General features: G+C 37.0%; 1 protein-coding gene across 6 annotated transcripts in view; it reads right to left on the bottom strand.

Moving 5' to 3' along the window:
- LOC119512040 (WD repeat containing planar cell polarity effector) overlaps positions 1 to 21618 on the bottom strand; it is a 521497-nt gene that overhangs the window by 313810 nt on the left and 186069 nt on the right. For all 6 annotated transcript variants that reach the window (XR_005212317.1, XR_005212316.1, XM_037806597.1 and 3 more), the window contains 4 exons: positions 20782 to 20829; positions 19876 to 19920; positions 18251 to 18321; positions 17940 to 17999 (listed from right to left, as the gene is read on the bottom strand). Coding sequence is in view for 4 of the 6 variants with exons in the window: in XM_037806597.1 (XP_037662525.1) it covers positions 17940 to 17999; positions 18251 to 18321; positions 19876 to 19920; positions 20782 to 20829 (224 nt within the window). In the remaining 2 variants the exon portion in view is untranslated. The remainder of the gene's footprint in view (positions 1 to 17939; positions 18000 to 18250; positions 18322 to 19875; positions 19921 to 20781; positions 20830 to 21618) is intronic.

Here is a 21618-nt window from a genome sequence, read left to right as displayed (position 1 = left end):
TCCCCAGAGAAAAGAGCGGGCGTAACCAGACTGTGTGGAGGGTCCGCAGAAGCCGGGCCCGGTCGGGGCCACCCTCCTGGAGGCCACAGTGCAGGTGGAGCCCAGGGCGATAGCCAGGTGAGGGCAGTGGCTCCACCCGGGGGTTCTACGGTGGAGGAACTGGGTAGATTCGAGGTGCGGAGGAAAGGATGCTGCCCGCACAGCTTTCCGGTAGCGTACTGCTTCCCGGTAGCACCCTGAGCGCCTGCAGTTGCTGCAGCAGCAGAAAGCACAACTCCCGCCGACCAAGCGAATCAAGCTGCTGGTCAAGTCACCCAACAGTTCCTTCTCCGTAGTAGGTGAGATGAGAAAACAAAACAGCCAGAGTGCAGGACTCCCCTTTACAATCTCCTTCCAGCTCTTTCTCTTTGGTACTCAGACCAGATTTATGTGAAACCATGCCTTGCACTCATGCTTGGAAGAACTGGTGAGAGTGGATTAGACCTTTAGCTGTGGTCATCTACCTGGTGTCCACAGTGGTTGTGTCTGGAAATTACAGAAACTGGAGGTTGGGATACACCAAGGCTTGGTTTTTTGCAGGAATCTGTTTGCTGTTGACTATACCTATATATCTGTGGGTGATACGGCAACATTTAGTGCATTATACACAATCTGTACTACAAAAACCAATAATATGAATTCTTTGGATGGTACCCCTATACAGTTTAGACAGTTGGATAGTTTTGATATATCCCAGCATTGCAACATATTTGGAAACCTGCAGAGAATGCTATGAAGCTTATGTCAAATACAACTTTATGGGATACCTTATCAACTATCTAACTAACTAGTATCCAAATATGGTATTAATCCTTGAAGCCAAGGATCAACGGAAACGTTTTCCTCCTTTATGTTGCTGTCCACCATGACCTATGGGAGAAGTATGGCTGTTCAGGTGCAAACTGGGTGTACTGCAGTATATGGCTGTCAAACCATTCACCACCATTGTTGCTTTAATCTGTGAGCTGCTTGGTATATATGAAGGGAACTTTAGCTTTTCAAATGCTTAGACTTACATGATTATAATAAACAATACGTCACAATTGTTTGCTATGTATTTTCTCCTGCTATTTTATAAAGTACTAAAAAGAAGAAATGAATCCAATCCAACCTGTTGACAAATTTCTTTATGTAAAACTGGTGGTTTTGTTTCCTTTTGGCAAGCAGTAGTTATTGCTTTGTTGTTAAAAGGTGGTGTTATTTCTGAAAAGCATACATAGGAATGGCAAACTGTAAAAGCTGTGGCTACAGAACTCCAGAACTTTATATCGAGATGTTCCTTGCTGCTATTGCTTCTCACATACAAACCGTATGTCCAAGAAACAGAAGGGTCATGCTTTGATTCCTTTCTTGCCATGAGGGACGTTTCGGATATTAGAGATGATATTTCTGAACAAGTAAGGCATGTTGGAAGGACAGTCATAGAACATCATAACAAATTTTTTTTCTTGAAGATCAAGATCAAATGAGCATAAAAGCTTGTTAAGCATCATCATCACAAGATGCAATTTCTTTTGCCTCTTCTATGCCACCTTCACACATGGGTCACTACCAAGGGTTTGGGCAGACTGTAACACCCTATACTACACCTATGGCAACTAAGATACATGATGAAATATTTAATGATACTACTGAAGAGAAAAGGGAACCTTCAAATAAATCTGTGGCCTCCGGAACAGTATAAATCTGTAGCCTTCTGAGCAGTGTGCAAAAGCAAACTGTTATTACCATGTTATTTCATTACCCGTTAACCCATTAGTCAGGATTTTGTGCTTGGGACAAGCCATAAAAGATGGAAATTTTCAACACAAATTTAGGTAAGAGCCAGGAACAACTATTGGATTTATGTAATTACATTTTTTATATCACAAGTAATCAGTCTAAATTTTCTAGACTTAGACTTGATTTCTTAACATTAGAGTATCACAAACTCACATGATAGAAAATGATCCAAACTAAATGTTCCTGATCTTACATTGCTTAATCAAGAGGATGGACAGAAGAAAGAAAAAAAAAAAAAAATCAATGCTTTCTACCAATGCTGCATGAATATAATACTCTGGAATTAGCAGAAAGCATACTTCAGAAATATGAATTGGTGGGACTTAATTATAATCATGTGCCATATTAGCTTACCTAACAATTATTTCTCTGTTTCTCAATTGGATATCTCTGAATAAATAAGAATTTATCATTTAAAAGAACAAACAAACAAAAACCTCTTTCAACACTATGTCTCCTTCAAGTGCCTGCCCTGTTTCTCCATTTCCCTTTATTACATAATCCTTTGTAATACTGTAACCCCCTAGTCCCTCTCATCCCATTTTCTCTTAAATACATTCCAATAAGGCTGTCACTGCTCTTATCCAGATCACCAAAATCTCTGTCCAGTGGTCAAGTCTCAGGCCTTATCTTACTTACCAATATCACGTGGCTGTCTTCCTGAAACCTGCTCTCCAGGATCCCGCTTTCTTTATTGTGCTTTGCCTCTCTGGCTACTCTTTCTCAGTCTCCTTCTCCATCTTCCCAGCCCCCAAATGCTAGAAGGCCCCAGGGCTCAATCCTTCAGCCTCCTTATGTACACTCACTCCCTTGGCGATCTCCACCAATCTCTTGGCTTTATATCCTCTATATGGCTTCCTCCCAAATTTGTATTTCCAGCCTAGGCATTCTCTGGAACTACAGACTCCCATAACCAACTGTCTATTTGACTTCTCCCCTTGTATAACTAATAGAAATTTTGAACATAACATTTCCAAAAATGAACTCCTGATACTGCCCCCAAATACATCTCCTCTACTCTTCTCCATCTCAGTAAATGGCAACTCCATTCTTCCAGTTGCTTAGCAATTTCTTCTAGACCCCACAATTGATCCATCAGCAAATCTAATGGCTCAACACTAAAAATAGATGCAGAATCTGGCCACTTCTCACCACCTCTATCAGTACCTTCCAATCAAAACCACCAGTCTCACCTGGACTATGGCAACAGCCTTCTAACTGATCACCTTGCTTCAGGCCTTTTCTCCCTTCAATCTGTTCCCATCACAACAGACACACTGATCCAGTCAAAAAGTAAACCAGATGTTTATCCTCTGCTCAAAACCTGTCAAGAGCTTCCCACATTACTCAGAATAAATGCTAAGCCCATTCAATGGCCTAGCAGAACCCACATAACTATCTCATTTCCTTGCTGACCTCAAGTTCTATTCTTCTTTTCCTTGCTAATTCCACTCAGTCACATAGATTCCTTGTGGTTGTTCTAACATGCAGGTATACTCCCATCATCAGACCTTTGTACTTGCTGTTCCCTCTGCCTAGAACCATCTTCCCCCAGATATTTTCCATGGCTTGTTCTATCATTTCCTTCATGTCTTAATCATGTACACCTTCCAGGTAAGGCCTCTCCTGGCCACCAAATATCAATGCCATCCTGCTCGTTTCCACATACTTACTGTCTTTCTTGCTTTATTTTTCTCTAACAGTTTTTACCCTGTTACATGGTATATATTTTACTTATTAATCTTTTCTTAACTGTCTCTCCTCTTACAACATAAGCTCCATGAGAGCAGGGATACTGGTCATTTTTGTCAGTTTTGTTTATTGCTATCCCCAGCATCTATAATACCAACTGGTATATAGTAGTTACTAAATAAATATGTTTTGAATGAATGGATGGTCACAAGCTGGCCTCTGCCCCTCCAGACATCATATCCCAGATCCAAGATAGAAGGAAAAAGAAAAGAGCAATGGCTGAAAGGGCACATCCCAGTTGAGTCTGGGCCCTTTAATAAGATTTCTTAGATATTCTATCAGTGACCTCTAGTTACTCCAGCCATAACTGCATCATAGGGCCACCTCTGGCTTCACAGGAGGCAGAGACACTGTGATTTTAAATTGGTCATATTGCCACACTGAACCTCAGGGCTCTGTTCATAAGGAAGAACGGATATTAGGCAAACAACTAATAATGTCTTCCAAATACGCTATTTCTTAATTTAGCCATGCATGAGGATTTAATTCCCTTGTGTGATTTCTGCCCCCACTTTATCCTTCCCTATCCTTCTGATACAGTGAAACTATACAGCATGGTTACGTTAATATACATTGTTTATATCATTATAGCTCATAAATAGTGTTTACTGCTAAGCCATGCAGTAAATTATGATGACTTTTTCTTTTGTGTACAAGTTTGTTTTTCCCAGAGATAACTGCCTTGTTTTTCATTTACTTAGTTTTCTATGTACTATCAGAAATTCTTTCTGAACTCTCCAACAGTGTCTCAATGAAATTTCCATGCACTCAAATGTATCAGATGATCTATCAGTTCCTTTCCCCATCTCGCGTATCTCCCGGAGCCTTCTGTTCCTTACCCCAGTTTGGATTAGTTGTTCTCTCAGCTTCAGGCACTGTCATCATTCTGAGACGTCTTTTCATCTCTTTCTTGTGTTGGATCCTCTGTTTACTGGATCCCAAGAATCTTGTTTCTTGGTTTACTCTGTTTTAGGGTAGCACATACTCCAATACCTTTCTGAGAAAAGTATGTGGCAGGTAAATTTTATAGAGAGCTAACAAGTCTGAAAATTTCTTTCCTTGAATGACAATTCAGGATTCTAGGTACAGAATCATAGGCTGAAAATCAGTTTCCTACAGAATTCCATTGTTTTCAAATTCCTTGTATTGCTGTTGAGAAGTCTGTTGTCATTCTGGTTCTTGATTTTTTGTATATACCTTGTTTTATTTTTAGCTCTGAAACCTTTTGAGTCTTCTGTTTATCTTTGGTTTCTGAAATTTCACAAAATAGCCCTCGGTATTGATCTTTTTTTTCAATCATTGGGTCCTTTCAAAATTGAAAGGTACATCTTCCAGTACTGGAAAATTTTCTTCTATTCTTACTTTGTTTCTTCCTTCTTGTTTTCTACTATTAGTTAGATATTGGACCTTCTGGACTGTTACTCTAATTTTCTTATCCTTTATCATCTACTGTTCATTACTATGTTGTTGTTGTTGTTGTTGTTTTTGTCAGTCTATTATGCTTGACAGGGATACTTCAAATTTATCTTCCAATCTTTTGATATCTTTTCTATTTATGTTGTCATCTTTTTAGTTTCCAAGAGCTTTTTCTTGTTTCCTGATTATTCCATTTTAAAAATAGCTATTTTTGTTTCAAGGATGCAATAGCTGCTCTTACTTCCCAGTGGATATTCATTTTAATTCCTTGAATTTTCTTCTGTTTATGGCTCTGCCCCTGATTCATTTTCTATTCTGTTTTACATTCAGAGACTTCAGATTTGCAGACTGGAAAGTTTCTTTAAAAGTACAGTGATCTATGGCTCTCTGATCATGTGTAAAAGTAAATCACTGAAAACTGACTGGAAACTTGTGTGAGTGGGCAAGCTTGTTAACATGGGCTTCACTGTAGGGAGATTGGTTGGCACACCTACCTTTACAAAGGACACTGCCAAATATCAGTATCATTAGCCTCTGCTCTGGAGAATTGATCAGATTTTCCATAGAAGAGTTCTCTAAACAAGTAATGGAGGCATAAGTCTAGCGGCTGGAGGGTGGAAGAATTGGGGGAAATATCTCCATTCTGGATGCAGACATTCACTTAATCCCCTTATTTTCAGTCTAACCACCTCACTTCTGCTCTCTATTGTACTGCGTGTCTTCACATTCACAAGCCCTCTGATTTGGTGTCTCCATAAATAATCATCCCATCTCATTTGCTCTTTTTTTTTTTTCCTATTAAATTCAGTTTTATTGAAATACATTCACACACCATACAATCATCCATGATATACAATCCACTGTCCACACTATAACATAGTTATGCGTTCATCACCACAATCTATCTCTGAACATTTTCCTTACATCAGAAAGAACCAGAACAAGAATAAAAAATAAAAGTGAAAAAAGAACACCCAAATCATCCCCCCATCCCACCCCATTTGTCCTTTAGTTTTTATCCCCATTCCTCCACTCATCCGTACACTAGATAAAGGGGGTGTGATCCACAAGGTCTTCACAATCACACATGTTGTGACCCAACATGTGGTCTATCCTAGAGAATGTTCCATGAGCACTTGAGAAAAAAGTGTATCCTGCTGTTGTTGGATGTAGTGTTCTATAAATGTCTGTCAAGTCTAGTTCATTTATCATACAATTCAACATCTCTGTTTCTTTAGTGATCCTCTGTCTAGATGTTCTATCCATTGATGAGAGTGGTGTATTGAAGTCTCCAACTATTATTGTAGAGGTATCTATTTCTCCTTTCATTGATCGCAGTGTTTGCCTCATGAATTTTGGGGCATTCTGGTTTGGTGCATAAATATTTATGACTGTTATGTTTTCTTGATGAATTGACCCTTTTATTAGTATATAGTGTCCTTCTTTGTCTCTTTTAATTGTTTCACTTTTGAAGTCTAACTTGTCTGATATTAATATAGCTACACCCGCTTTTTTCTGGTTGTTGTTTGCATGAAATATCTTTTTCCAACCTTTCACTTTCAGTCTATGCTTGTCCTTGTGTCTAAAGTGAGTTTCTTGTAGACAGCATATTGATGGGTCCTGTTTTTTAATCCATTCTGCCAGTCTGTGTCTTTTTATTGGGGAGTTTAATCCATTCACATTTAGTGTTATTACTGTAAGGGCAGTACTTTCTACTACCATTTTGTTTTTTGGAATTTATATGTCATATCTTATTTTTTCCTCTCCTTTTACCTTTCCTGATAATCTTCATTTCTGCACTCTTCTCCAACTCTCTCTTTCCTGTCTTTTCCTATCAGCCTGCAGCACTCCCTTTAGTATTTCTTGTAGTGCCGGTCTCTTATTCACAAACTCTCTCAGTGTCTGTTTGTCTAAAAATGTTTTAATCTCTCCCTCATTTTTGAAGGAAAGTTTTGCTGGATATAGAATTCTTGGTTGGCAGTTTTTCTCTTTCAGTATCTTAAATATATCATGCCACTGTCTTCTTGCCTTCATGGTTTCTGCAGAGAAATCTGTACATAGTCTTATTGACCTTCCCTTGTATGCTTTTCTCTTGCTGCTTTCAGAATCCTCTCTTTGTCTTTGACATTGGACAATCTGACCAGTAAGTGTCTTGGAGTAGGTCTATTGGGATCTATTCTATTTGGGGTACGTTGTACTTCTTGAATCTCTAATTTTCTGTCTTTTATAAGAGTTGGGAAATTTTCAGTGAATATGTCTTCTATTACTCTTTCTGCCCCTTTTCCCCTTTCTTCTCCTTCTGGGATACCCATAACACGTATATTTGTGCGTTTCATGTTGTCACTCAGCTCCCTAAGACCCTGCTCATATTTTTCCATTTTTTTCACCATCTGTTCTTTTGTGTGTATGACTTCGAATGACCTGTCTTCCAGTTCACTGATCCTTTCTTCTGCCTGTTCAAATCTACTGTTGTGTCCCTCCGTTGTGTTTTTCATCTCCTCCATTGTGGCCTTCATTCCCATGAGTTCTGCCATTTGTTTTTTTAAGTTTGTGAATTCTTCTTTATGGTCAGCCAGTGTCTTCTTTACATCCTTCAGCTCTTTTGCTATATCTTTCTTCATCTCATCAAATTTATTTAGCATTAGTTGCCTCCACTCCTGTGTCTCAGCTGAGCTATTAGTTTGTTCCTTTGGCTGGTCCATGTTTTCGTGTTTCCTGGTATGGCTTGTTATCTTAAGTTGTCTAGGCATCTGATTTTCTTGATTAGTTTATTTTGGAGCTTGTTTTCTGTCTTTTACCTAGTGGTTTTCTTGTTGGTTGGCTTTGTTCTCTGGCCTCTGTTATTCAGTTCAACTTATTCTAGACCTCTAACTTAGGTTCTATTTAGTTGATCAGAATTTTTCCCCTCTTGTTTTTTCTGTTTCTTGCTCTGCCTCTATGTAACCTTTTTGTGAATGGGTCTCCTCAGATATGGTTGACCCTAGTCAGATTTTCCCAGTCTAGTGAGGCCCAGGTCTCATTGGGAGGGTATGGAGTTTTCCTGAGAATGAGACCCTCCTATGAGGCCTTTAGAATTGGTGCTTTTCCTCTCCTGTCCAGCAGGTGGCGCTGGCCAGCCCGCAGCTCCCGCACCAGTGTAAGGAGGTATGTAGACTTTAGTTCTCCTGGTGACTCTGATCCTGTCAGGGGCATGGCTGACTGAAGCCGGAATCTGAATTCCAGCCCCTGGGGTCTGAATTCCCAGAAGGAGGACTGCCAGTTGAGCTGGACCTCCCTCTACTCTCCCAATCCTTAGAACTCCAGTTGTCTCTCAGGGGCACTATTCCCTTCTCCTCTCTCCTGTTTGGGGCCTCTCCAGGTAGATTCCTTGGTCAGCCTGAGTTGCCAATTAAAGACGGGGGTGGAGGCCTTCAGTAGTGAATACGGAATTCAAAGACACTGTGGGTACTCCGTCTCCCCCAACTCATTTGCTCTTTACACAACTGTTCTAGTTTGCTAATGTTGCCAGAATGCAAAACACCAGAAATGGATCGGCTTTTATAAAGGGGGTTTATTTGGTTACAAAGTTACAGTCTTAAGGCCATAAAGCGTCCAAGGTAAGTCATCAGCAATTGGGTACCTTCACTGGAGGATGGCCAACGGTGTCCAGAAAACCTGTTAGCTGGGAAGGCATGCGGCTGGCATCTGCTCCAAAGTTCTGGTTTCAAAATGGCTTTCTTCCAGGATGTTCCTCTCTAGGCTGCAGTTCCTCAAAAATGTCACTTTTAGTTGCTCTTGGGTTCTTTGTCCTCTCTTAGCTTCCCCAAGCAAAAGTCTGCTTTCAACAGCTGTCTTCAAACTATCTCTCATCTTGCAGCTCTTCTCTCAGCTTCTGTGCATTCTTCAAAGTGTCCCTCTTGCTGTAGCTCCTCTTCAAAACATCCCTCACAGTTGCACTGAGTTCCTTCTGTTTGTCAGCCCATTTATATGGTCCCACTGATCAAGGCCCACCCTGAATGGGTGGAGCCATGCCTCCATGGAAATATCTCATCAGAGTTATCACCTACAGTTGGGTGGGTCACATCTCCATGGAAATCTAATCAGCACCAAAACATCTGCCCCACAAGACTGCATCAAAGAATATGGCTTTTTCTGGGGGACATAATACATTCAAACCAGCACATTCCACCCCCTGGACCCCAGAAAAACATATTCTTTCCAAATACAAAATACAGTCATCCCACAACAATATCACAGAAACTTCAATCTTTTCAGTAACAATAGTTAAGTACAAGAGTCCATCAAAATCAATTACAGGCATGGTCTGTCCAAAAGCAAAATTCTCCTTCAGCTGTGGATCTGTGAACTTAGAACAACTTATGTGCTTCCAATATACAAAGGAGGGACATTCATAGGATAAACATTCCCATTGCCATAAGGAGAAACAGTAAGGAAAACAGGGTTAATAGGACGAAAACAGTTTCTAAAACCCACAGGACAAACTCCATTAGATTTCAAAGTCTGAGAGTCATTAACAGAACGATGTTGCATCCTTGGGGCATGAGAGAGCAGGAGTCTAACCCTTCCTGAGGGCCTTTGTGGCAGCCCTTTCCTCTCCAAATGCTTGGGTGAGTGCTCCAACATATCCACACATTGGGGAGACCACCTTCTCGGTCCCACCCTCCTGAAACATTGGGGCAGCTCCCAGATTCCCTTCCATCTCCAGGGCACACACTCAACTCCTTCAGAACAGTGTGGTGGCAGCCAGGCTCTCCCCAATTCCCTGGGAATGTGCTCCACCCTCTTTGGGGCTTGGGGTGGCAGAACTTTTTTCCTAAGCATCAAGGCGGAAGGCCCACCCTCGACCTCCAGGGCAAACTCACCCTTTCCATGCGTGTGGGCTGCTCCGCTCTCCCAGCCTGAGACCTCTTGACTCCAGACCTCAACTTCCATGGCTCTGTCTTTGAAGAAATTTTTCCTTCAATTTGTTCCTTGTCTGTCTCCTCCAGTCCAGACTGGCAACGGCTCTGTCTATAAAGATCTCGCAAAAACTCTGTTGGCTTCGCATGAAGCACACAGGGGTCAAAGCCATTAGACGACAGGACTTTCCACAAATCCTTTCTGCTTAACTCATTTTCCAATCTTGGCTTGTACTGAAATGGCGGCTGGGTTCCATGTTTGGTTACATCCTCACATTGGGCTATAGCTTCTGGGGTTCCATCTCCTAGAAGCTTAGAGTTTTCCAGGCCATCATTTTCTGGTTTCTTTGAAACCAGGAGTTCAGTTCTCAGTTTATCTCTCCCCACTCACATTTTACTATCAGCTGCAAGGAGAAGCCACGGTACATCCTCCACACGTAGTCTGGAGATCTCCTCAGCTAAGTATTCCAGGTGTCACTTTCAAATTCTTCCTTCCATCTGACACCAGGACTCAATTTTGCAAAATTCTCTGCCACTTTAAAGCACGGATCGCCTTTCTTCCAGTTCGCAACAACACATTCATCATTTCTTTTCAAGGCCCCATCAGAAGTATCTTTAGAGTCCATATTTCCACAAACAGTCTTTTCAAAGCAGTTTAGGCCTTTTCTATCAAGCTCCTCACAATTCTTCCAGAATCTTCCCCTTATCCATTAAAAAAGCCACTCCAACATGTTTGGTATTTGCACACTCAGCAGCAAAAGCACCCCACTTCTGGTACCAAAATCTGTTCTAGTTTGCTAATGTTGCTGGAATGCAAAACACCAGAGATGGATTGGCTTTTATAAAAGGGGGTTTATTTGGTTACACAGTTATAGTCTTAAGGTCATAAAGTGTCCAAGGTAACACATCAGCAATCAGGTACCTTCACTGGAGAATGGCCAATGGTATCTGGAAAACCTCTGTTAGCTGCGAAGGCATGCGGCTGGTGTCTGCTCCAAAGTTCTGGTTGCAAAATGTCTTTCTCCCAGGACGTTCCTCTCTAAGCTACAGTTCCTCAAAAACGTCACTCTTGGTTGCACTTCAAGTATTTGTCCTCTCTTAGCTTCTCCAGAGCAAGAGTCTGCTTTTAATGGCCGTCTTAAAAATGTCTCTCATCTGAATCTCCTGTGCTTTCTTCAAAGTGTCTCTCTTGGCTGTAGCAAGCTTGCTTCTTCAGTCTGATCTTATACAGTGTGCCAGTAATTTAATTCAGACCCACCCAATGGGCAGGCCAACACCTCCAAGGAAATTATCCAATCAGAGTCATCATCCACAGTTGGGTGGGGCACATCTCCATGGAAACACTCAAAGAATTTCAATCTAATTAACACTGATAGGTCTGCCCACACAAGATTACATCAAAGATAATGGCATTTGGGGGACACAATACAATCAAACTGGCACAAAAACCTTCCAACATTTCTCCTTATTTTCAGTTCCATCCTCTATTATGCTTGGTGCTTCCAATATGTGTGCTTTTCTGGGATTCTACAGTACAAAACTTTTACTTCCCATTGATATCTCTTGCTGCAACCACCAAGGTTTCACCAATTCTTCTGTTCTACACACCTTAACACTTAGACATCTTGTTTTATAAACTTCTAAAAATTGATTATATCTACTAGCTATCATGGCTTTTTATTCTCTTTATTCTCATGAATTTATATCCCCCCTTTCTTTTATGCCTTTATTATAATTAAGTGAAATTCTAAGGGGAAGTGGAAATAACCACATGACTTTAATCAGCCATGTTTAATGGAAAGAACTGTGTGTTCCATATCTCACTATAACTGAAGCTAAATTTACTTGAATATGTTTTTCTATATCTACTTTTTGCTGAAGAACAGTATGGTACAGTGGCTAAGGGAATGAACTTTGAAGCCAGACTACCTGATTTTGAATCCTGGCCTGACTTAATCTGTATCTCTGTGTCTTCATCTACAAAGTGAAGGTAACAGTTAACTATTTCTTCATAGGGTTGTGAGTACAGTGAGTTAGTATTTGTTCCATGAAGAATAAAATAAGTTAATATTTGGAAAGTACTGAAAAGACTGCCTGGCACATAGCAAGAGCTATACAAGTGTTTGTTAAATTAAAAACATATGTTCCAGTAATGCATAGATTTAATAGAAATGTACTGAATTATAGAATATCCAATTGGAGAATATCAGAAGCAACTAGAATTATGACTTCTGGACAATTTTTTAATAATTTTACACACATAAATATGAATCAATGGCAAATAAAAATTTTATTTTACATAGATGGGATCACAGTGTACATAAGGTTCTGCACTTATTATCAACAAGCATAAGATGGTTTCAAATATTTTTCTATTATAAACAGTTTACTTGGACATTGAATATATCTCCAGGATACATATCTGACAATGAAATTAATTGGCAATAATACACTCCAACAAGTAGTTTATGAGAATATTCATTTCTCTACCAAACCAACATGTGATGTTGTCAGCCATAAATATTTGCTTATCTGCTGAGTGAAAACATAGTATCTCACTGCTATTTTAATTTGCACATTGTAATGCTAGGTGAAAAAAGCTCCCTTTAAAATCATCTGTATCTGAGGGGGAACCAGGGGAATTGGATTGAGGAGTAGCACACAGGCAAGTTCAACAATACTGAGAATGATCTAATGTGTTAGATCCGTGTAGGGTTCACGTATGTTTACTTTAGGACACATAAAAAAAGAACATATGCAATGTATAAGTACCAAATATCATGTAATAAAAATTTTAAACCATATGCATAGTATGTCATCTCTTAAGCAAATATTTTAAGTACATTTATACACAGTAAAAGGACAAATGTCAAAAGGTGAATAGCAGGTAATACTGAATGGTCAGATTAGATGACCTAAGCCCCTTTGGGCTTTTCTGTGTTTTCTGAGTTTTCAGCCTTGAGCATGTCTGTTATCTTTGTAATCTCAAAGAAACTATTAAAGACTAATCCAAAAAGTGAAAAAATGTGAAGTGCTAACTAGGCTATCACCCACTGCTAAGGTGAGTTTCATTAGCCCTAAAGGGTTCCTAGGCAGTGTTATTCACTAGTTTATCGCATCAGTGGAAACAGCCCAACCACAAAGCAAGCAAAAGTTTTAGTATAGGTCAAAAGAGGTCATAAAAAGAACATCTATGGAGAAAAATTTGGGGGTTATTTTTCTAGTCCAACTTGCCCAAAACAGATCCTTCCTTAAAAATCCAGCTTCACTTCCATCTCCTCTATGAAATCTTAATCAACTACTCCAACCAATTCTTGAACTTCAGCTGTATTTAGATACTGTACCAAGCAATTTAGCACTTAATCTCAAATTATTCTTTAATTGTGTACATTAGTTTAGTTTTCCAATATCTTTGAAATCCTTTGAAGGTAGGGATTCCACCTAATATTTTCAATAGTCCCTAATATAAAGATAGGTTTATTATTGGAACTCAATAAATGCCTGTTGATAGCTTAATTATGACAATATTGAGACTTATAAGTACTGCAGTTACATGTTAAAATGGGATAAAGTATTCTTTAAGCCTTTTTTCAGGCTCCCTGATGTCTAAATCCTCTGATTTTTAAGGAAACAAATCTCTCTAGTTCTTCATCATTCTGATTGCTATTTCTGTTTCTTTTGCTAGCTCAATTTTTCTTTCTGTCCCTAAATGGGAGAATTCTTGGCTCTTCTCACAAGATTCTCACTTCCCCACATGAGGCCATCTATTGAAAGGTTTAATATCACCTCTTTACCGCTCCTCAAATCTTCAGCTCCCACCTTTCACTCTAGTTCCATATTTCCTAAAAATATCATTTGACTACCTTTGGTTGCTTCCCATGTAACATAGACAAAACTAAATTTTCTACCTACCATTCTAAATTTCTTTACTGGCTTTCAAAACTCACTGCAACTTAGCCTCACTATACTTATCCTTTGAAATGATTTCATTGTTTCTGGATTTCATGTTTTATCCTATACCTCACTGCCTAGATAATCCTTTCATAAATCTAATTTTAATATGTCACTACCCTGCTCTAATGCTCTAAACGTATTTATAATGTTACAGGATAAAGTATCAATACCTTAGCGTAACATTCAAATCCCCTGGCATGAAGCTCCAAGTTGCTTCTCAGACTTAACCATTTTGTTCTTCAACATAAACCATGTGTTCCCAAAAGGGCCCTCACTACCATGTAAACATCCATTTAGTTCTCATTTGAATACCTCAGTTAAGCTAATCCCTTTTTCTGGAATGCCCTTCCCTTTTAAACATAATCAAATTTTCCTATTTTTAAGGTCTAAGTAAAGTTATAACTTCTCCACAAAATTTTTCTTAACTAATTTCAGATTACACTTTATATTTTCTCTAAACTCCTATCATGTTACTTGATGTCATACAACTTTCCATGCATTAGCATCCTGGTGATTTCATGTGTCTACTATCCTTGACAAAGTTACTCAGCCCACACCTAGCATTTTAGTACTCCACCCCCACCCCAATGGTGGGAAGCCAATAAATACTGTGTGATGGGTTTTGTATAAATAATATACTACTACAAATAGTTGTAACATAAATCTGTGGTTTGCCAACTGATATTTTATGAGGAACTCAAATTGATTTTCACACAATGTGATGAAAGAAAAGATCAGGTAATGATGCTACCCATTCTACAACTGAGAAAGTTGTGATAAAATGAGTTCTATAAGGTGACAATTTATCTGTGATAGACTTCAAAAATAATTTATATTTTCAAGTAGGTTGTCAAATAATCCATTACAGGAATTTTAAAAGGAAACTACTTTTCTTGGCATTTTAAAATTGTGTCTGGAAACATAAAATTATTATATGAATAAAGCAAGATAAAACTGACTACATTATATACTTTTATAGTTAAATGTACATACATAATTCAAATAATTTAATCTAAGAAATCAACATATATGAAGTTATATCTATGCTTAATGATAATTTGTTTTTAACTGTAAATAAGAATGTGAGTTGAAACACAATAAATGCAGGAATTTTTAAAATCCACCATAGTGGTGAACAACCTAATAGTGTTTTAATGCTGAATCTACTATTCACTAAGAAAGGTTTGTGAAATGGTTTAAGAAATTCAAAGCAGGAGATTATTAAACACTTTCTCTTATTAAAATTATTTTTATAAAACAGTGAGAAATATATTTCTAATAAAACTAAAACTCTAAATTATGTCTCAACACCTTTTAATGCCCCTCAAACTAGGAATGCCAAAGTCTGGAAAACCAACTTCAAAAGACAATTTTTTTCCCAAACATATGTACAGGTGAGTTTTTATGTAAAAAACTATTCCAAATTTATAAGTGGAAGGAATTACTTTTTTAAATGGTACAATGTACAGGTCATTGGATCAACAACATTAACTAAGCTTTGGAAATGACGACAACCTATAAATCCTCATTATTCAACAGAGGGAAAGATTCAAGCTCAAATGGCAGCTTCTGAAACCCTTTATGTTGTAGTTGCTTCACTAATGTCTGAACAATTGGTCTTTTTGAAGAAATAGGGATCTTAAAGAGAAGACACCTAAAATAAATCCCACACATCCTAAATCTGCCATTTCTTTGGGGATAAAAGATTTAAATTAGGTGAGGAGTGGCCAAATTTAAAGACTGAGAGCCCAAATGTTTTAGCACCAAGATGTTGAAGAACTTGTGTACTGAATAGATGTTAATATAGATGAATAGAATATGAGCACACTTCTTTCTCAAGAGTTACAGAGCATTATCTTAGGGTCAATGGCTACCATTTTAGGGCTAAACATATGGGAAAAATCACTAATAGAAATTTAAGTATGTTATCTTTGGAGACATCACACTGATGGTTACACAAAAGAGGACCCTTTTGTTAGTTTGTTGCAACTAGCAAAGGGTTAAGGGGATCCTTCTAAACATTTAACTTGAGCACAATTTTTTAATTCATTGTGATAATAGAGGTATTTAGGAACAGAAGGCACATTATTTTTAGAAGACCTAGATAATAACAATCCTGTCAAGAAACTGAAGTAGTGGATGATTAAGGTTAGAAGGTCTCTAGAAGGCTCTAAAGAAAGTTTCTACCATGTGGGGAGTGACCTGGAACTGGGTGGTTGGAGGTCAAATTTACCTGTTAAAATATATCACATCAAAAATGTGCTGGTAATAAAAGGTCTACTTTAGGAATATCTTTTTAATCATGGGAAATGAAGCACAAAATATGATAGAACATAAATAGACATAAGTTCCAAAGCTAAAAGCAGACTCACTGGCACACCAGCATAAGAAATTAATATTGTCAGGTAGCTGTAAACTATAAAACTCAGCATATAGCACGGAAATACCTTTTCTGAGTTGAGTTAATTCAATAATGAGTGACATCCCTCTCTATAATTTAAACACACACACACACACACACAAACTTGCTTATTAAATTACAAAGCAATAAAGTCGATCTAAAAAGGATTGCCTATTGGGATGTTCCACTGCATATTTTAAGATACCTGACATGTTCCAACTTACCTTGTGTGATGGTAAGGGTGGAGGCCATGAGACACACCCCTTACTATAGGTCGTGGGTTTGCCCTCCAGTCAAATAATTTTGAGCTTGTTTTTATGGTGAGTAATGACATTAAGAACTATAATTTGAGTTGTACTAAGTTTGAAACTTTCTGGAGCATATTTTTTATTCAAATTTGAAACTTCGACTAAAATTTATTTTTATACAATTTATGAATTCTTTTTATTAATCCCATCCTTTTAAATAGCATTGTAAAGTGAATTTAAGAAGAATTATGGCTCTAAGACTATTAACTCAGTCTTGTAAATAGTCTCTGGAAAATAATTTTTGCCAGTTTCAGAGGAAGCTAAGTAGTTACCTCCACAACTTAAAGTTAGACTAGTTTAAACAAAAAAATAAGGAAAAACAAGAATCCACTAAAATTATAGTCTATATTAAGATATGTGTATAATTACTACAAATTTGATGTTGTAAATTTTGTGTACGGCTACCGACCTAAACTTCAGACAAGAATCATTAGACCTAAAATAAATCACACTGCAGGCAAGTAAAAATTTAAACTGATAAAGGAAATTCAATTCCATAAAACCATTATTGAATATTAACAGTACTGAAGCAACTTAAATTACATAGATGAATAGAATATGAGTAATAATTATTCCTTTTACTGTAAGCATGTAAAGTTTTTCTGGGTAAAGAGTAATTTTTAAACCTATCAGCAAAGTTGAGTCATTTATCCATTATTTTGTGATCAATGGACACTAATTAGCCTATTATATCCTGAATCAAGGTCCGTTTCCTATTAGCTCACCCTATCTAGTAATGCTGTCCAAAAAAACTTTCTGTGATGGAAACATTCTAAATCTACACTGTTCAACATAGTAACATATGCTTATTGAGCACTTAAAATATTGGTAGTGCAACTAACTGAATTTTAAATTTAATTAATTTTAATTTATATTTACATAGCCACACATGATTTGTGGCTACTGTGTCTAACAGTGCAGCTTAGAGGGTTCAAAAATTAAAACCAAATGGCTTGTTACACTAGATCTAATTCTAGTCTGCTTGCTGATTTCTGTAAGCATGGTATTCACAAAAACTTAATAGAGTGGTATGCCACAAAACTTTTTGTCCTGTGGTTTCATCTTCATTCAAAAATATGATTAAATCTATGCCAGTAAACATTTAATCAACATTCAGACAATATCCAAACAAAAAAATACCATCTGAAAAGATTTCTATTACTGTTTATAGTGTGCCAGGATAACTATACTGATTAATGAGGTGGCCTGGTGGCCCGTGTGAATCTGATTGTCTAATGTAAGTTCTAGAATGACTAGCATTCAAACTATAAAATATTTACTCATAACAAGTTTTTGGCCATTACCTATCATAACACATGAATACCAATTACTGCATAGTTTTCAGTTCCATTGGTTAAACACTGCAAAAGCATGTCAAACCATTTTTACCTGGCAGACATATTTGTTCTTCCATTTGCTCAGCACACACCGACTGTTTTGCATCAGCTCCTGAAGGGAAATTGAAAAAAAAGAGTGCAGTTGGCTATACACATTGTTGTTATCAGCTAAAGTGCTTCTGATTTGCAAGCAAAAAAAGATCAGCATGCCACACAAAGATGTGACTGTTGTGGAACTCCTCACTGGACAAAAGCAAAGCTATCATCACCATGAGAGTTGATCCCTTATGAAAATTAAAGCTGTTGAAAGATGCTTTAAAACGGGTTTGTTTGTTGCCAGTTTTGAAACTTTCTGAAAGATACCTCCAACTCCTTGAGTGAGTCTCGAAGTTTTTCTGGGCGTCTGTTTTTGAGCATCCAAGGATAATCTCGAGCTGGCAAATACAACAGGTATAACAGTTAGCTAAATATAATTTAAAATGGAAACTTTGTTTAGCAGTGTGACTTAGGAAGATTAAAATAAAACACCTCCATAATTGAGAGGAAGTGGGCTTTATTTCCAACATCAATTGACAGTCTTTTGAAAGCCTTTGTCAAAGGAACAGGATTTTTACCACAAAACAATCTCCCTGATCATAATTTTATGATGACAACCAACAAGGCTTAGAGAATCCCTGGGAAAGTTTCCTAGGCCTTAATGATAAACGATCCACTCTTTACCACTGAAGTAACTGAATGTGATGTAAATAATTAAATATTCAATCCAAAAGAAATCCCAAATTTCACAAGTGGCCTTCTCAGATCTGGAAATTCTCGTGAGTAATTGAATATAGTGAGAAAAGAAATAAAATACAAAAATGATACTCAGAAAATGAAATTAATAAATACTGAAAGCACACACATTAAAACTAAGAAAAAAATTCTAAGGGATATCCAAGTTTTAACAAATTAAGCATTAACAGTGCTCTTTTTTATTACAAAAAAAAAATTCCTCTTTAAAATCTACACCACAATTCAAAAATGATAAACCCTTTGTTTTGTTTTAAATGAGTTTAACAGAAAGGTAAAATTATTTAGTAGAATCTCAATATTAGGTTAAAAAAATTAAATAGTTCTGTTTTTCAAAAAATTAATAAAATATTAAACTCATTACATTTTATCATTAAAGTGAATTCAGTTTTGGACTCTCCTAAACAATGATTCTAAATAAGAATTGTATATCTGTATGTATGTTGCATAAATACATATAATGTACTTATATAGAAGCATCTAAATTTGACAGTAGTATTGCTAAACATCTCATTTCAGCAAATTAATTTGGTTCCATAAACAGAATTTACGAAATGTAGAGCATGTGTACAAATTTTTAAAACTGTTTTAGCTACCAATAGAGTAATTTAAAAAATTAAATGTCAGTTTGACCATTTAAACAAGAGAAAAATTGGGATTTCCAGCTCCAGCTATGTTCCAAATAAAGACTAACTTATATTTAAAGTCATTAAAACAATATTACATCATAACCATATTACATATGCAACATTATATATTTGGGGACATAAAAGACTACAGGGAAGAAAATGCTCATAGTGACAATTACAAATCTTATTTTCTTAAAATGGGTTAAAATATTTATAATTTAGACAAAGTATGGATTATAAAATGTTATCTCCAGAATTGTAGTATGGCATATTAATTTAAAAGTATTAAATAATATATAGCTTTTTTTAAAGTTTACATTTACATAAGCATATATCTGACCAAAATTAGATAAATTAGAAGTTTCGACAGTCTAAATTACAAAGGCCTAATAAATATAATTCTTACTCCTGTGTTTATGTACTTTAACGATGGGAATTTGCAACTACAGGAATTTGGGGCAGTAGGGTTTCTTGTTTGTACAGAAAGCAGAATGTTGTTTAAGACTGAACCTCAGGGATACTAAAATTCCAGTTTCACAATAATCCCCCCAAAATATAAAGTATGCTTACATTCTGCCAGCTTCTGCTTTTCTTCTAAGTTACCATGATCTATTGCTGATATTGTGGCAGAGGAAAAATGGAAAGAAGAAAAGTGGAATTTATTTTTATTATAATAACTTGTTTATTTAATATTTTTATATATAACTTATTATTGAACATATTCTTGAGAGCAAGAAATCATCCTAAACTTTAAAAAGGCTAGTTGTAAAAAAAAAAAAAAAATTTGTGGATGTTTTCATTTCATAGAGATATTTCCTAAATTTGCAGTGAAAAGGCTTACACAGCCCAACAGGTGGGCCAATATCCTGAGCTTTCCAGTCTCATCAGATAGGGAAGGGAGCTGCAACTGAGCCCAGAACAGAAGCTGCTTCAGTCTGTCATCAGAACCATGAAGTCAACCTAAGCTAAGCACACAGAATGCCCACACAAGCCCCACTTCAACAGACTAAAACAGGAAGTAACTCTAGCTAGAAAGACCTTTTGGCCCATCATGAAACTTCTAGGATTAACAGGATTAATCAGATAAAGAAAATTGATCATTCACTCAGAAATGCCTATTTCAGATACCAGGTGAGGATCGGAGGCCAGCATCAGTGAGACCCATGCATTAACAATGCCCTCTACTGGGACGCCAATAAATAAACACGCATAGACTGTCCGGTTATCAGCCTGATCAGCAGAAAAATGAAAATTTTCATGTTCTTCTACAGCATTTTTCAATATTGCTTTATTTTATACAGAACAGTATATCAATCTCAGCAATTTTTCTAAAGAACTGAAGGACTTTTCTTGAAATTCTAGGTTTTATCTAAAGCTCAAAAAAAAAAAAAAACAACAACAGTTTTTAATGTTCAGTATTTCATAGTTTAGAATATTTGGCTTATAAAAATTAGTTGAGTAGAATAGGTACTTTACCTTGTGGGTCTTTCTTATCATAATACTGGAAGATCCCAATGTCTCTGTCTATAGAAAGGAAGAAATAACATTAAATTAAGGTAAAAGTTCTGGAGAATTAGAAGCCAAACAATAGTATATGGTGGGGAGGAGGGAGGGCAGAAACAATCTCTTTATGCCACTTCTAAGAAGTAAAATAGCTCCAAAGCATCAGGACACAGATTCATCTATTCTAGGGATATGCAGGGATCAGAAAGTTTATCAATCTAATGAGAAAAGATTTACAAAAAACTAAAAATGGTATGAAGAAAAGATTAGTAAGCAACTAGACTCAAAGATGATCAAGTTCTCTCTTTCACATTCCCTGTGATATTTTTCACAGGGTGCTACCAAAAGGAACTGCCACTAAGTAACACCAAATGAAATCAGTGGATGGAAGAAAATATCCTAGCTGTTGGATTCAGAGCTGTGTTTTTCTTCTCTCCAATTTAGCTCAAAGGTCTAGTTCCCATCCTATGGCATTTGGGAGAAATCTACAGGAAAGAATAGGGAGGATTAGAGGACAGTATGGATAAATTATCTGAAACTTGTTTAGATTCAAAAAACCTTCCAAACCCATTCACATTTGGATCCTCTGCTGGGGCCTATGTAAAAAGCAAAGACAGGCTTCCCCATGTTGACAGTGATTTAATCAAGGAATTTGTCCTTGTTATTTAATTACAGAGAACAGAATAATTTTGCCTGTTTTCTTTACATCTTTGGACAATGAAACGTTTCATTTAAGCAACATTTGTTTTCTTCCATGCAAAATAATTCTGTTACTAACAAAAGGAGGATACAACTGTTTCCAAAGAAGCA

This window comes from Choloepus didactylus, chromosome 17 (assembly GCF_015220235.1).
Source record: "Choloepus didactylus isolate mChoDid1 chromosome 17, mChoDid1.pri, whole genome shotgun sequence".
Taxonomy (NCBI): Eukaryota; Metazoa; Chordata; class Mammalia; order Pilosa; family Megalonychidae; genus Choloepus; species Choloepus didactylus.
The sequence above is the reverse complement of the archived record's forward strand: the minus strand, read 5'-3'. Positions and strand labels throughout refer to the sequence as shown.